The 17762-nt window shown below is 32.2% G+C and overlaps 2 protein-coding genes and 2 long non-coding RNA genes across 4 annotated transcripts; 1 reads left to right on the forward strand and 3 right to left on the reverse strand.

Annotated features, from left to right (window-relative positions):
- Window positions 1-12: 12 nt before the first annotated feature.
- On the reverse strand, window positions 13-1284 carry LOC143189976 (uncharacterized). The gene is made up of 3 exons (XR_013004127.1): window positions 1039-1284; window positions 678-979; window positions 13-630 (listed from the first exon to the last, which is right to left on the reverse strand). It is a non-coding gene; the product is annotated as an uncharacterized LOC143189976 (long non-coding RNA).
- Nmd3 (60S ribosomal export protein NMD3) lies at window positions 1214-6903 on the forward strand. Its single transcript, XM_076393996.1, has 7 exons — window positions 1214-1423; window positions 1478-1763; window positions 1819-2059; window positions 2112-2405; window positions 2458-2725; window positions 6362-6538; window positions 6593-6903. Exons 1-7 carry the CDS (start codon window positions 1380-1382, stop codon window positions 6783-6785), a joined length of 1503 nt encoding a protein of 500 aa, XP_076250111.1. The 5' UTR covers window positions 1214-1379; the 3' UTR covers window positions 6786-6903.
- LOC143189969 (sphingomyelin phosphodiesterase 1) lies at window positions 6868-9853 on the reverse strand. The gene is made up of 9 exons (XM_076393995.1): window positions 9631-9853; window positions 9300-9580; window positions 8759-8926; window positions 8485-8700; window positions 8259-8434; window positions 8013-8207; window positions 7516-7686; window positions 7259-7430; window positions 6868-7205 (listed from the first exon to the last, which is right to left on the reverse strand). The coding sequence occupies exons 1-9, from the start codon at window positions 9701-9703 to the stop codon at window positions 6891-6893; spliced, it is 1767 nt and encodes a 588-aa protein (XP_076250110.1). The 5' UTR covers window positions 9704-9853; the 3' UTR covers window positions 6868-6890.
- A 4587-nt stretch (window positions 9854-14440) lies between these two features.
- On the reverse strand, window positions 14441-15308 carry LOC143189974 (uncharacterized). The gene is made up of 3 exons (XR_013004126.1): window positions 15190-15308; window positions 14646-14813; window positions 14441-14587 (listed from the first exon to the last, which is right to left on the reverse strand). It is a non-coding gene; the product is annotated as an uncharacterized LOC143189974 (long non-coding RNA).
- Between the last annotated feature and the right edge of the window lie 2454 nt (window positions 15309-17762).

Below are 17762 nucleotides of genomic sequence, written 5' to 3' on the forward strand. Positions count from 1 at the left end.
AGTTTAAATAACTTATTGATTAAACACATTTATTGTCATAAACACGCCAGTATTTCATTTTTGTGGCTATAATATTGTTACAAATAATAATATAATATTGTTAGTAAAATATCTATCAAAATTAGTAAAAACAATTGTATAATAAAATTATTATTTGAAAGCTCTAATTGTAAGCATATAAGATTTCTAAAAATATATGTGTATACTAACTTGATGATATAATATTTAATTTATAATATAATATAAAAATTATTAATAGAAAAATATTTAGTTTTACACAGTCAAAGGCAGTAAATCTTCTTTTTCACTGGTCTTCTTAATCCTAGATCCTTCGATGGTAAATATTTTGGTCCTTTCTTGCCACTTTGGATTATTGGATGTACATTCTTGTATTTTAATAAGTGTCAATATTAAAATGATAACTTCAATAGAACCAGAAATAAAAGATATCGGATCAGAACGAGATTCAAAATAATAACGATAAATCCAGTTGCAAATATAAAATATTCTATACATTGTCATAGCCACTACATAGGCACGTATACGTAGACCATCACCTGTGTTGCTAATCATAATATATTGAGGAACAATTGCTAATGCTTCTAGATATATACTGAAAGCCCAAGCAACCTAAAAATAAAATTATATTAAGGAATCTCTAAAATCTGCAAATATACCTCATATGGATTTTGTAGGAGATACTTCCAATAATTTTCTATTCCATGATCAATTACATTATAGTTGAAAACCAAAGATAGTGCTAATACCGGCAGAATAATATATAATACAGGAAAAGTATCTTTGGAACGATTATAAGTAGAATAATATAGAAAGAATATCAAGCCCAATATAACATATGACAATATTAAAAACATTACTTTGCAAATACTAAGATATGAAAAATTATATTTTGCAAAAATATTTATATATCGTACAGTAAAGACTGTCGCGAAAAGTACTTGGCTTTTTGCAGAAATACCTAAAAATAAAACAATTAAATTGTTAACCGGTTTTATAAATAATTTAAATGTTTTATACCTGCACAAGATTTATTTCTACAAATCTTAAAAATTAAAATAAAAAATGATAGGTAATGTAAAACATCCCCACAAATCGAAAAATAATTCATTGTTAATAATTACAGACACATACAACAAACAGATTTTAGATACTAAACGATTTACCAGTTTGCATCACTACTCATGCATTTTTGTTTTGGAAATCCCAAATAACACAACAAAACCATGGCAAGCAACATTTGCACATAATAATCATAATTTGTATACAAAACCATATAATAATTTTGAAGAAAATAATACGCAAAAAGAAGAATTGGAAAGCATAACCTAGTTCTTACGGCATGTTTTACATTGGAAGATATGGAGCCTTTTAACGTTGAAAATCAAGAACATATTCGATTAATGTGAGTAATTTTTTAAATTAATCTTATATTACTTCTATTCCATCATCATTTTAGACGATGTTGCATGTGTGGATTAGAAATAGAACCAAATCCTGCCAATATGTGTGTAGGTTGTTTGAGAAATCATGTAAACATAACAGAAGGAATTCCAGAACAAGCAACTTTATATTTTTGTCGTGGTTGTGAACGGTACTTTCAGCCTCCTTCAGAATGGATTCATTGTGCCTTGGAGTCTAGGGAATTATTATCGTTATGCTTGAAAAAGCTTAAAGGACTTAATAGATTAAAACTGATTGATGCCGGATTTGTATGGACCGAGCCACATTCAAAAAGAATTAAGGTTAAATTGTAAAATCTGATGAAGTATATATTGGTATTTATATCGGTCAATTTAGGTAAAGCTGGTGGTTCATGGAGAAGTGATGGGTGCTATATTACAGAAAGAATTTGTGGTAATTTATACTATTACTCATCAAATGTGTGATGACTGTCACAGATCAGAAGCTAAAGATTATTGGAAAGCTATTGTACAAGTAAGACAAAAAGCTGAGAACAAGAAAACTTTTTACTATTTGGAACAGCTTATTTTAAAATATAAGGCTCATGAAAATACCTTGGGTATTAAACCAATTCATGGTAAATATCAATAATAAATTATTATATTGCTTATTGATAGTTTGTCTTTCAGGTGGCTTGGACTTTTTTTATGCAACAGAAGCGAATGCTAAAAAAATGGTTGATTTCTTAGTTACTGTTTTGCCATGCAAATATCAACATTCAAAGAAACTGATTTCACATGATATACACAGCAATGTTTACAATTACAAGTTCACATTTAGTGTGGAAATTGTACCCATTTCAAAAGACAGTGTTGTTTGTCTTCCTAAAAAATTGACTCAGACATTGGCTGGTATTTCTCCAGTGTGCTTGGTATACAGGGTCACAAATACTTTACATTTAATTGATCCAACAAGTGGACAAGGTAATTGTAGCAATATATTAAGTTTAAAAAAGTGCTTATAATACCCTTCCAGTGGCTGAAGTTAATAGTACCACATTTTGGAGAAATCCATTTAATGCAATATTCAATCCTAAACAATTGGTTGAATTTATTGTGATGGATATTGAACCTATCATGGATAAGGATCGCAAATTTTTCCCAGGACAAGGGAGTATATCCAATAAACATGTTTTATCTGATGTTTGGCTAGTCAAAGCTTCAGAATTGGGTATTAATGATAATACTATTCATACTAGGACACACTTAGGACATGTATTAAAACCAGGAGATTCTGTGTTAGGGTAAGTATTTTACTAGCTTATATACCAATAAAGGCAGTAATTTATGCAAAGTCTGTTTAGCCTCTTTATTATTCAGTTACTGATTTTTTTATTAATGTCTTAAAACGTCAACAATCTGCCCGTGGGCAATAAGTATTATTATATGATTTTCGTTATATAATATAACTATCCTGAGATATAGATCACTTCAGTAAGTGATCTGGTGTAACTTATAATCTAAATCTTATTCTAGATACTATTCTAACTTATTTTAAAGTCTATCCTAACTTATTCTAGAAATTATTAAATTTCACTCTGGGTCTATTAATCACTTCGTATGGTAGTTTGCATTTGAGCCTACGCACTTCACTGTCATCGGGCAAATTTAACTGTTTGGCGAGTGCATTGGGATGCACTAATAGTCTTTCAAAGTACTTCACACTAGCACTTTGAATCAAACTCGTTATGGGTTTTATGGGGATATCGCGTTGAATCAGTTTGATGGACACGTAATATGGGGCATCTACGATGACTCGCAACACTTTATTCTGGAACCTCTGGAGGATATCTATTTTATATTTGCCACCGTTCAATACCACAGGTCCAGATGGGCCTAAGTATTGACTTATACAGCAAAACCTTGTTATCTAATGATAATTTAGATTTACGCCCTATCAGCCAATACATTTCGTTTAGTTTAAGCCTAATCTGTTTGCGTTTTGTCACTATATATTTTTTCCAAGTCGGACGTCGATCAAAATGCATTCCCAGATATTTAACGTTGTCTGCTTGCGGAAGTTCATGATTATTCAGTTTTACTGAGGGACATGTTCTTCTGCAGCGGGTGAATGTCATATGGGTAGATGTTGTTTCATTTCCTTTAATACGCCACGTTTTCTACCACAATTCGACTTTGTTAAGATGAAGTTTGAAGTTTTTTGTGGCTGATATTGGGTCTTCGTGTGATGATAAAACGCTGTATCATCAGCATATGTTGCAAGAGTAGTATTTCTTGAGGTCGGTAGATCTGCTGTATATTAGATATAACAATGGGCCGAGAACATTGCCACGCGGAGCACCCGAATATATGGGCTGTAGGTCAGTGTATTCGTCATCCTATTTGACAATAAAATGTCTGTCTGTGAGGTACGATTTCAGCAGTTGAAAGTGCATATGGGGCAAAAGCTTTTTCAATTTAACGTGCAGTTAAAAAAAAAGTTAAAGTTGTGCTACACCTTATCGAAGGACTGGGAAATATCGAGAAATGCAGTGGAGCAACATTTTTTATCGTTTTTATAAGTTTTTATTAATTTGGTTTACTAATTATGTATTTGTTCTGTTGTTCCGTGTTTATTACGGAAGCCAAATTGATGGTCTGTAATAATATTTCTCTCCTCTACAATTAATTTTAGCCTCTTAATGAATAGTTTTTCGAAAAGTTTTGAGATGAGAGGTAACATAGGACCGGAAGGCTTATAGGACGATAAGAGGAGACATCTTCTGATTTTTTCCCAGGTTTAAGAATCATAATGATTTGAGCCACTTTCCAAGTGCTAGGAAAATAATTAAGCCTTGGCATGGCATTAAATATGAATGTTATTAATTTGATGCACTTTCCTGAGAGCTCTTTCAAGATTCTTCCAGTAATTAGGTTAAAACCGGAAGCTTTTTATCATTGATTTTTTTGAGCATTGTTTGTTTTACTTCCTTAACAGTAAATTTCTTATGTGGCAGATCCATTTGGAACGGAGTGTTAAGAAAGTCAGCTATGTTATTTCCTTCTGTTGCGGATATTTCAGACGGATACGGATTGAATACGGTTTTTAAGTGTTTAGAAAAAACTTCCGTTTTATTTTTATCATTCCTAGCCCAGGCATTGTTGTCAATTTTGATGGGTGGATTATGCTGTTGAGGTTTTAAAATGTTTTTTGTTACTTTCCGGACAGAATATTCCGTTGCATCAGTTGATGTTAAGTTTTCTGAATAATTCCTTGATTTTGTTCCTTTTTTATTAGCTCTTTTCGCTCTTTTGTGGCGTTGTTGAATTTTCTCTTGTTTTCTTCTGTTCTGAATTTGTTGCCAGGTTTTTCGCAGTTTTCTCTTTTCAGCAATTTTTTATTTAATTGTAGATGTAATATAATTATAATTAAACTTTTGATATACCGCTCTATTACGTTGCGTACGTTACACCGTACCATGCGGCCTCTTGTATAGATTTTGTTATTATTAAATTTAGTGATAACAAAATGTATAATTTTTCTCTAAATAATCGCCAGTTGGTTTTGGTGTTATGCAAAGAAGGTGATTTTGTTTTGTTGAGAATATTTGAGTTCACTGTTATAATAACTGGTGAGTGATCATATGATAGATCGAAGCATGATTCAGCTTTGTACGTTTTGGTGTCAATATTTTTTGTAACACAGAAGTCTATGGTATCGGGAATTTTCGGACGGCCAATATGTTGGCTCACCAGTAAAGATATGCTGTAAGTTATTTGCTTTCATTGCTTTGACCAATTCTCTGCCTTTTGCTGTTATTAATCTTGAGCCCCACATTACATGTTTTGCATTATAGTCTCCTCCGGCAATGAATCTATTACCCAGCGTATTAAAGAAACCGAGGTATTGTTCTGCCTTGTTGTGTTTAGGTAGTAACTGAAATCAAATTGTGTTTACAACTTACACAATTGGACAACTTGTCTGAACCACAAAACATTATTACCAAAAGTTTTTTACTAGAACACCAATTTTGGTGAAAAAATCATCTATAGCTATGAGACAGAGCTAATCCACACGAGGTTTACAGGTGGCAATGCATACTTAAAAAGTTTGGTGAGGATTTTTTCACCAGGTTAACAGAGAATGTGACAGTAATAGCTGATCTCTATAAGTAAATGCTGTTGATGTCAATTGCTATATTATTTGTTATCAATGTCCGTTTGTTCAGATATTTTCATTCCTCCATGAATAATTAGGGTATATTAGATACATTTTGCTTGACTTAAATAAATTGGTAATGTTATCACACTCATCTAAAAGTTTCAAAGTTGGTCTTGATTATTATCTATTATGCCTTATTTGAAAAATTATATAAAATATAAAAAAAAATTATAAAAAAAATATGAAAAATTATTTTCGCATTCTTTATATAACTCGCTGGGATCTTAATTGAAATTACTGTAATTAGTGGCAACGTGAGAAACTGAACATATGAATGTAATATTCTATACAGACAGGCTTTTAAAATAAAAAAATAATTTCCTTAATACATATGAGCGATGTTTTCTTAAACCGATAATTTGGTAAATTTTAAATATGGCCTCCTCTAACAGGAAAAAGATTAGAACTTTTTAGAATAAAAGATCATCAGAAAGAGAAGTTCAATACATGTAAGATATAATTTCCATAGAAAACAAAATCAATAAAATTTAACGTATTCTATTTTGTTTAAATATTAATTGACACAGTTAATAATACAGAAGCTGCGCAACAATAACTAAAAGCTCTACAAAAAATAATTAGTGACTAGGTCAGTTAAAAGTGTTTATCGGTGATCCAAGTATTTGTTGCACACCACTTGTTTCATTTGACATTATCCTACTTTTATTGAAAACCCTTATGTTAGTACCAATATTATAAATACACATCTTTATTTCAGATATAATCTTGATGAAAGTAACGTGAACGATACTAATTTCGATAAATTGAATAAGTCTAATGTGCCTGATGTTGTTCTGGTAAAGAAATATTTTGCAGATAAGGCATTAAGAAAGAGGCAGAGAATTTGGAAATTGAAAAGATTGGCTGATGAGGATACCGGCAGTATTGATGGAAAGTAAGTTTATTTTTACTTTTAAACGAGCATAATAAGAATGTTTGGTTTTGCCAGAGATTTTAATGAATTTATGGATGATTTGGAAGAAGACCCCGAATTAAGGAAAAATGTTAATATATTCAAAGACAATACAAAGACCATTGCTGTGGATGAAAATGATGCAAATTATGATTGCAATACTCCTCATGTTACATTGGAAGAAATGTTGGATGATTTAACTGTTGATGATGTTGAAATGGCAGAATAGCCCTTTTTTATTGATTAATAATTTAACAGTTGTATACTTTATAGTTTATATAAAGTAATTTATTAAAAAAACAACAAAAAGGTAAAACAAATTAAACCAATTTATTCAACAATTAAAACTTGTGTTTGCTTCAACGGATGATATAAAACAAATCATTTGTTTTTTACATTTAATATCACAGGGTACCGAGAGGTATACTTCACTCATCTTTCCTGCATATTTATAATATTGTTCAACTAAAGCGTTATTTGACCCATTTGAGGTCATTTTGTCATAGAGAGATTTGAGGCTTGGAAAACTCAAATCCTTCAATCCATAAGCATCTTTAAATGAATACAATTTGTACCATTGAGGAGGTGTGCCCGAATTTTTATTAGCTTGCTTCAAGTCATAAATATATTGATCATAATCTGAAACCACCTGTAAAAATATGTTTATTATTGCTGTAAAGGTAATAGATACTCGGTACATACCAAACTGTTGTTATCTACTTCATACATTCTATAATTGGGATTAAAGGTTTTAAAAGTTGTAAAACTGGCCCCATTAAAGGCTATATTAATTACTTGATCATCTTCAATGAATAGTCTAAATTCGTCTGTGTGTGTATGACCATTGAAGTGTGCCACTATTGTTTTGGAGAATCTAAATTTAAAACAAACTTAATTTAATAATCGTGAAGGTTAATCATTTGTACCGAAAATTATATTAGATTATTTCATTCCTTTACCTCTTAACTATTTTCGCAAACTGGTTACTCCATTGTTTGTGGCAGGTAAGTTCTCCAGGAGGAATATGTGATAACAAGTGAACTTTTTCATTGTTTTGTTCAGCTTGTGCTAGAACTTTTACTAGCCAAAGGAGTTGATTAAAGGGATCTTTATCATCATACAGTAACCACCTAAAATTAATATGCTTGTAACAATGAATAAAAAAAAAATGTAAATACACTGATTAAAATAAAAAACTCAAAAAGTTCATGAGACAATTTTAAAATACTTAGTAACAGAAGAAAAAAAAATCATTTCATTATAAATATTTGGAAGTTGTAATTAAGCCTAAAATATACGAGGTGTGTTCAAAAAGTAACTGGATTTTTTAGATGTATTGGCAAGGCATGGAATGTTTAAATAGGGAGTACATGTTGAGTGCAGTTGAGCACTTTTTGAGTGTTGCAAAAACAAACATAGATTGATTTTAGTATAAAGATTATCACATGATACTTACAGGTTACTTGAAAAGCATACATTGCTATTTAAAGCAACCACTCTAAAACCAGGCTTTACCAACACGGTGTAATATCCCCCATTTATTATCGTTGATTGGGTTTCAATGGGTAACCATTTAATCCATTCATCGGCAGCTAAATCGAATATCCATTCAGTTGTCACGTTGGTAAACAAAGCATTTAGTGGAGAGAAGCTATAAGTTGTAAATATGTATACTATAGATATCTATTATATGCGAACTTACTAATCTGATGGATGAGATTCATGATTGCCTAATATTGGAAATATAGTTATATTTGGAAAAGACTTATTGAAAAATTGCAATATTAATCTAATGGATTCTCTGTTGGACTGTATCGATGTTGCCCATGATTTATGACTGACTATGTCGCCAGTGAAATATATCAAATCGATGTTTTTCTACAATATAATGATAACGCATTGGGCTTTAGATTATACACAGTACTTACATGTTTGTCATTAATTCTTTTAAGTAAATCTTCAATCGCCTCTAGAGGTGTATCACAGTTGTAGTCACCCCAATATCCAGCCGCATTTTCAGGTTTACTAGGAGTGCCTTCTTCACAACAAAGAGGTTCCTTACATTGTGCATCGCTACCGTGTTTGTAGAGTGCGTCATAATGAATATCGGTTAGGTGTAAAATATTAAGTGGCTTTGAATCTGTCTAAAAACATATAGTTTCTTTATACGGACGAACACAACACATTCTTAGTTTAATTTACGGTTTTATTGCTTGTAGCTGATTCAGATGCCAGCTGCGATGGGGGTGGAAGTGGTATTACCCACGGCTCGGCTTGGGGATCGATGCATTGATATTCTTGCAGGCGTATTGAGCAAAATCTTGCTGGTGTAAAATTTGCTCTATAGTCGATGACAAATAAAACGGTGTCCTAAAAATAATTCTTTGATTCATAAAATACGAATTTCGAATAACAATAACTAATTACAATTAATAAAAACTACATTTAGTTAACGAGAGAGCAGTTTTGCTTTATACGTTTTGACATTGAATGTGACAAGACTATTTATTCGCGATTCTCAATATAGTTCATTAAACTATATCATTAACCAAAATTATAATCTAATAATGACGTTAATTTGACGAACTATTTGAACTATTGATGCATGATATATTATTTCGAATTATTTAAATTCCAAATAATTTTGCTGACCTATTTTATGATTTATAGTTCACAAGCATTAATTAATATGGAGATTAGTATTTATTCTAAATTTTTAAAACAATATAGAAAAAACACTTACAACGTCAAGATTAACATAACCCTCACAGGCGATTGGTCCAAAGTCGGTATACACATTACAAAGTTTTTTTAAATAATCAATCATTGTATCCCTATCGGCCAGGCTTTTTCTAAGGGATATGACATTGCCGGCTACCATCTCGCAAGCTCTACAAACCATTTCAGATTTTTGTTTTGCATCTGTGATGTTTTTGATTTTTTGTACGGATTCTGTTAAGCTTTGTGGTATTACATTCGAGTGTTGCAATTGTTTGGTTCCTAAGTTAATCTGTTCTAAGATTCCTACAATATAGAAATTATTAAATATGTAATCTTATGTTAATGTATATTACCATCTTGCTGAGGATATCCATAAATACCCGTAACCGTAATTATCAAGAAGATAAAATGCGCTAGGGTGACCATCTCGATGCAAACTGAAATAAACTGCTTAGTACAATTAGTTTAAATAGAATGATAAGTCTGGAGAATTCGTCGAAAACAAAACAAATTTAAAATAATTCTGTTTACAAAGCAATGAGCTAATGATGCTCCTAAACGGCAAGTTAAATACTCAGTTCGCCTTCGTATTTATTTTTACTTTAATAAATATTTATGACTAGTTATCGGAATATGTATTCACGACAATACATTTTTAAAATACATTCATATAAATTACAATCTGATTGGTTTACTTGAAGTTGTGGTGGGTTATGGTGATGTATATTAATGACAAATTGTTTTTATTTTTTGAGAAATTTATATTTTAAACCTTGTCACGTATTTAACAGAAAAATATGTAAATTCAATTTTGTATAAAGTATTTAGGTATTGAAGCAAAAATTGTATTATTGTGAAGGCATTGTTGAATTGCTTCAAAACTTAAAAACTGTTAGATTAGAGTATCTTGAGTGAAAAATGTAATTTATAATAAAATAGGTTTCTATTCAATTTTAATGAAAATGACTATTATTTAAAACATTATTTGAGAACGAACGAGACGTCGTCGTGATGATCTTTTATAGGAACTGCATGGTACCAATCCACCGGCGCTGACTGCAAATGACTATTATTTAAAACATTATTTGATATTTAAATATTATTATAATTTTTTGTTTCTTTAAGTTGAAAATAATTTTATTCATATATATAAAAAAACCAAAAATTGTTACCTAAAATTAGGACTCGATTTGACCAAGGTATTGTGCGTTTTGATACATTTACATTTTTTACTATATATAATACATGGGCTGAAAAGTATCGTGTATAACATATAGATGGCGCTAGTTTAATTACATTGTAGCAATGTTCGTCGGGTCGGTCAGTCGGTCGAAATGTGTGGCTGCCGCTGCGATTATTTGTCAGAACACTCACTACTATTTTTGGAGGGAATTTGCACGAGAACTGAAAACACAGGTTGAAGAAATACTGTTTATTTTAATATTAAATTATACATGTGGTCGACGGGAGAATTGACAGGATATTAGGTTAGTTACAAGAAGTACGGTAGCGCTGTGGAAGTGGTGCTGTTACAAGGGGATGGAGAAAAGAAAAGAGAACGAGACGTGGTCGTGATGGTCTTTTATCGCCTGGAACTGCATGGTACCAATCCACCGGCGTTGCCAACCATTGTACTTGTTGTTGGTGAATTCGTGGTGGCCTAAAGGGTCGTGGCGGTCGCCACAAATGCTGTAGTACCACATCCACAGCGCTACCGTACTTCCTCTACCTAACCTAATATCCTGTCAATTCTTCTGTCGTCCACATGCATAACTTAATATTAAAATAAATAGTATTTCTTCAACAAGTGCTTTCAGTTCTCGTGCAAATTCCTTCCAAAAATAGTAGTGAGTGTTCGGATAAATAATCGCAGCAACAGTCACACATTTCGACCGACTGACCGACCCGACAAACATTCCTACACATTCACCGCTTTTTCAGTTAGTACTTATCGTCAAATGAAAGCAAAGAAAAAATGTTATGATATTCTACTCATAAGTTTGTGAGTTATTGTGCTAAGAGTGACACTACTTTTGTTATTTCCAAACAATTGATCAACAACAATTTCGTGTTTTAATTTTACAGTGTCTCTTGTTGGGAAAAATACAGTTCAAGCGAAACAATTGCTTGAAAAGTGTTATAAGGGCTCCGCTCTATCAGAAACAATTGCTGACTTTAAACGTAGTCGTAGAGACACCAATGATGCAAACCGCAGTGGTTGTTCAAATGAGATGGTAACATCAGAAAACAACAAAAATCCATAAAATTGTTTTGAATGATTGAAAAGCGAAGTTGCGTGAGTTAGCTAACATCATTAAGACATCAAAAGAACGCGTTGGTTTTATATTTGACTACGAGAAAGCTCTGTTCAAACTGGGTGCCGTATTTGCTTACTGTTGATCAAAAACAAGACGGTGTTGATTCTGAGCAGTATTTGGCCATGTTTAAAGGATTTTGTTGCGTCGATATGTGACAATGGCTGAAACATGATTCCATCATTTCACTCCGGAATCAAAACGATCGTTATTTGAGTAAACAGCAACTGATAGTAGGCCTGAGGCAAAAGGTAAATCGTTCTATAAAAGTTAACATGTTAGAGCCTCGCTGGAATAATCGTGTGGCTTTTGATAGAGATTATATTGATAAAGCCAATTTTGAACAAAAAAAAACCACGTTTACTTTATTTACGCTCGGGACTTTTCAGTTCATGTGTTATATGCTAGTCCTGAGGAAGTATATTCACTCATATCTTGTATTTGGTAGGAAAAACAACGATCAACTATTTGATCATCATTTCTGAGGTCTTCCAGGGAATAGGTTAGCTGTAGTAATAGACGTAAAGTTACTTTAATAACGTTCTTAAGAGTCTTAAGTAACACGTTTTAAGAGAGACAAAAGATAATGAAAATCTACCGAATTCAGCAAACTCACCATACTTGATGCCTTTTGATTGTAGTTTTTTTTATTCAAATAAATGCCTAAAAATGGTTGAAGATGGCCATCCCATATATTGTTAGAGATATGGAAATGAGTACTAGAAATTAGTTTAACTCAACTTAAGTTTTTTATCACTTTTTCTTTAATAAATGCATATTCAAGTAAAAAATTAAAATGAAAATTAATTGCTGATTCTAATAATGAAACGGTATGAAGGACCAAAAATGTTCGAATACAATTACTTGTTACATTTAGGTCAAACACCCAAAAAGAACTTTCAGAAAAATTAGTAGTTGATCAATCAACTTTTTCTAGAAATTTGGATGTGAGTTCTAAAAGAAGGGAAAATGGCTATCATACGAACTGACCGAAAATGCCACTTGAGCCTTTTAAATATTGCTGTCTTTTTTTCATATTATGTAAAAGGAGATGCTCTTTGTAGGCTATATTGTGATTAAAAAGTGGCTACTACGATAGACCCAAGCGTAAAACATCATGGGTTAGTCTAGGAGAGTTCTTCTAGGAATTATACGGAAGGATGAACAAGGTATAGTATAATACGAGCTGCTAAAGCTGCTACTGAAATTTATACTGCAAATATTTACGCCAGTTGAACTTCAGTCAGTTGTAGTTATTGAACGACGTATTGTTGCAAAAAGACCAGTAATAGCGAATAATAGTTGCGAAATTAACATCTTTCGTGACAATGCTTGATAATACGTTGCGATTGTTCCGATACACAGTTATGCTCGAACAGGAAGTTCTGCTGCATCTAGCGTACGCCCCAGACATTGTTCAGATTGATTCTAAATGCTGAAGAAGTACGAAAATGCGTCGAAATTTCTCCATGTTTCCAAAAAGATGGGTTAAAGTTGTGGAAATTGATGGAGACATTTCGATTGTTATATATTGTACCAGTTTTTCGCAATAAATGCTATATTAAGGAAAACATTTATCAGAATACACGCAAGCATCTAAATTTGTAGAAGTGGCTATTTTTGGAGAATCATAGCCGATATCCGGTAAATTTCGATAGTTTCCGCCTTATTTTGCGACGTTGCCATTTACAAGCAATCAAGAAGTAGAATATGGGTAGAACCCAACGAACTATAGCGGTTATTTTGGGTTTGATCCTGGTACTGATAAAGATTTTGCTTTGTAAGTTTAAGAATTTTGTTTTTTATAGTTTATTTGTTCTTATACTGTTGATATTTTGATTATAAATAGGTAGTAATGGATAAATAATCGATTTGTGAATATTGTCAAAAAACTTTTATAACACTTTTAATCTTAACAGACATATGAGGACATTCCATCTAGGGGCGTATCTATTCGATTTTTATTTTAATTTTGCAAATTTGATTCAATTCTATACCAAATTTATTATATTTTGAGCATTACCCACTTTACATCTCTTTTTTCCTTATAAATTATTATAAAATGAAAGATGTTTATAGAAGGTTTTTCGTACTACATTTTCTAAGTACCAAAATATTTTAAATTGAGTCTCAACGGAAATATTAGACTAATTTATAAATCCAAGATAATTTAATATATTTATATTATATTTTTCAAATGTACGTATAATTTTCAATATCTGGCAACATTGCAAATTCAAATCCGTGTACGATTCTCCAGATTAGACTTTTTATAAAGTTGTGGAAATTGATAAAAACAATTCGGTTGTTATATATTCTACTAGTTTTTTGCAAACAATTTCTTTTGAAAGAGAAAATTTATTTAGAATAACCGCAAGCGCCAGTATAAGCACCAGCTAAGTATTGTGCGAACAATTCAGCTTTTTCAATATTGCGTCGAACCTATTAATTTCGATCGTTTATAATTGGCGGTACTCAAATAATTGGTTTTTTAAATCCTCGAGTTGCTTTCCATAGCGAATAATCTTTGTCTGCTTGTGGGCTTAGTTCACTTCCATACTTTTTAAAGCAATTCTGTTTATATTCTTTAATCTTTTTTTTCGTCTGATTACTAATTCTATTAAAAGTAGTTTTGTCTGCAGCATTTCTGGTTCTGTGCCATACTCTTCTAGCTTTTGGCCTTTCTTTTATCATTTCTCTAATTTCGAGGGGGTAAATTACTTTATATACTGATTTCTCTCTTGCTGTTGGGGTAGCATCTTTTGCAGCTGACCGAATTTGTTCAGTTATATCTTTGGTTTGTTGCTCAAGATTATCTATACTTTTAAACTGATTTATTCCTGCAGTATTAATCTGAATTTCTCCCAGTCTGTATATTTGTTGGTAAGATTATGCTTTTTTGCTTTTCTTAGGGTAGTCGTGCCCAGTGTTAACAATACTGGAGTGTCATCAGATGTTAGATCGCACAAGCTTTATTAAGTGGCTTTGAATCTGTCTAAAAACATATATTTTCTTTATACGGACGATCACAACACATTCTGAGTTTAACTTACGGTTTTATTGCTTGTAGCTGATTCAGATGGTAGCTGCGATGGGGGTGGAATTGGTATTACCCACGGCTCGGCTTGGGGATCGATGCATTGATATTCTTGCAGGCGTATTGAACAAAATCTTGCTGGTGTAAAATTTGCTCTATAGTCGATGACAAATAAAACGGTGTCCTAAAAATAATTCTTTGATTCATAATATACGAATTTCGGATAACAATAAATAATTACAATTAATAAAAACTATATTTAGTTAACGAGAGAGCCGTTTTGCTTAATACGTTTTGACATTAAATGTGACAAGACTTTATTTATTCGCGAATCTCGATATAGTTCATTAAACTATATTAACCAAAATTATAATCTAATAATGACGTTAATTTGACGAACTATTTGAACTATTGATGCACGATATATTATTTCGAATTATTTAAATTCCAAATAATTTTGCTGACCTATTTTATGACTTATAGCTCACAAGCATTAATTAATATGGAGATTAGTATTTATTCTAAATTTTTAAAGGAACAATATAGAAAAAAAAACTTACAACGTCAAGATTAACATAACCCTCACAGGCGATTGGTCCAAAGTCGGTATACACATTACAAAGTTTTTTTAAATAATCAATCATTGTATCCCTATCGGCCAGGCTTTTTCTAAGGGATATACCATCTCGCAAGCTCTACAAACCACTTCAGATTTTTGTTTTGCATCTGTGATGTTTTTGATTTTTTGTACGGATTCTGTTAAGCTTTGTGGTATTACATTCATGCAGCACTTTTGGTTCTGTGCCATACTCTTCTAGCTTTTCGCCTTTCTTTTATCATTTCTCTAATTTCGAGGGGGTAAATTACTTCATATACTGATTTCTCTCTTGCTGTTGGGGTAGCATCTTTTGCAGCTGACCGAATTTGTTCAGTTATATCTTTGGTTTGTTGCTCAAGATTATCTATACTTTGAAACTGATTTGTTCCTGCAGTATTAATCTGAATTTCTCCCAGTCAGTATATTTGTTGGTAAGATTAGGCTTTTTTGCTTTTCTTAGGGTAGTCGTGCCCAGTGTTAACAATACTGGAGTGTCATCAGATGTTAGATCGCACAAGCTTTCTGTACTAATTTGATTTAATGAGATGCCTTTTGTAATGTAGAAATCCAGCAGGTCTGGGACTTTATTACTGTCTGTAGGCCAGTAAGTGGGTTCGCGCCCTGAACCATAATTACAATTTGTAAGGTTAATGCCTTTGAGTAATTCGTTTCCTTTTCCAGGTGTTATTATTCGTGAAGCCCAAGCTGTATGTTTAACATTAAAGTCTCCACCAATAATAAACCTTGGGCCTAATTTTGAAAAGATATCTTTATATTGTTGTTGTGTCATTTTATGTCTTGATGGATATATAGCGCCAATATTTATTTCAGCTCCGTTTTTTTCGATACTAATTATCGTAGCTTCTATTTCTTCATTTTTAATCTCTTCTTATACGAAATGTATATTTTGTTTAATTATTAAAGCTGTTCCGTCTCGAGCCCGTTCGCTGGGGTGTAGTGTCCAGTAAGCATCATAACCCCGTATTTTAATGTAGTTTTTTTTTAGAAAAATGTGTTTCCGATATGAGAGCTATATCTATGTTATTTGTTTTTAAGAATAATTCTAGTTCCCGGACTCTTTGATTTGGTCCGTTTGCGTTCCACGTTATAATTATAATTCTTAAAAACGAATTACTCATTTTTGTTTTTCTTTAGCTTGTTTTGGGTAGTTTTCTCCAATCCGGATTTCTCAAATTTTTCTACTCTATCTGCTAACTGACTGAATTTCTGTCTCATTTCACTCCGGAATTCTTCATGCAATTTCATCATGTCGACGATAGTTGGCTCGTTGGCTGCAGCCTCCTGCGGTTTCGTATCTGTTTGTTTATCATTTGATATTTTGGTGGCATTTATATTTTTGATCGATGGTCTTGCTGTTTCTTGTGTTTTTTTATTTTCAACGGTAGATGTTATTCCAGAGTTTTTGGCTTTGTCAATTTGTCTTAAGCGTTGTTCTGGTATAATTTTCTTTGGTTGGGCTTCTTTTTTTTTTGATATACTGCATATCCTTTATAATTGGTAGGGTGACCTTTTTCATTGCACAATACGCATGTTGCTATACTATTGCGTTGTTTTCTGCACTGAGTTGTGTGATGTTTACCGGCACATATTACACATCTTGGTTCCCTACTGCAAAAATGTTTAGTGTGTCCAAGATTTTGACAGTTTGTGCACTGAGTTATATTATTATTTTTATTCGGATGTTCCATATTTATTCTACAATGTACAAGTAATAATTTATGTCATATATACATATATATATATATATATATATATATATATATATATATATATATATTATAGTCTCCTTTTACCAACTATGGGTTTATCTGGACTGGGCCTAAAGTTTAACGTTGGCTCCGAACTTGACTGGCGAGTGACCAACTTTAGAAATCATCTCAGAAGTCATCCGGTCTTAGCCAGCCTGGTTACTGGCGTGACTGGGATTATTTTCCTTGTCGGATTTTACATTCTTGCCTAGAACATTCACAAATATTAAACAATCACAAACATAAATTTACGACCAGGCCCCAGCAGGATCCGAACCCGTGGCTATCGCAACAGTAGGAGGACCGTCCCATCGCCTTTACCACTGTGTCACGGAGCCAGCTCATATATATTTTTATTATTTTCGTTTTGTGTCATGTCTACGTAGAACAACGGAAAAGTTTTAATTTGTTGATCACCATTTACATTATTTGTCTTTTTCGCTATAGGTGTGACGGTCACTACTTCGTGCTCGCAAGCCCGTAATTCCAATTTAATATCGTCTTGATTTGTTGTGGACGGTAATCCTCTAATGACTATTCTATACCACTTATCACTTTTTAACTGATAAGTGTGGTATTCGAGTTTATTGAATGAATTGTTTTTGTTCATCTCAATGAAATGCTTTTTTACATTCCTGTAATCCGTTTCATTACTAAGGGTTACGTTAATATCATCGTTAGATAAAGCTTTAAACTTCACTCGGTCAGTGGCTACTCGTTTTATTTGTGATCTAAATAAATTAAAATTTCTAACATTGCTTACCTT

This window comes from Rhynchophorus ferrugineus, unplaced genomic scaffold (genome assembly GCF_030347505.1).
Source record: "Rhynchophorus ferrugineus isolate W39M unplaced genomic scaffold, kcgeb_rfMv2 rfM2, whole genome shotgun sequence".
Taxonomy (NCBI): Eukaryota; Metazoa; Arthropoda; class Insecta; order Coleoptera; family Curculionidae; genus Rhynchophorus; species Rhynchophorus ferrugineus.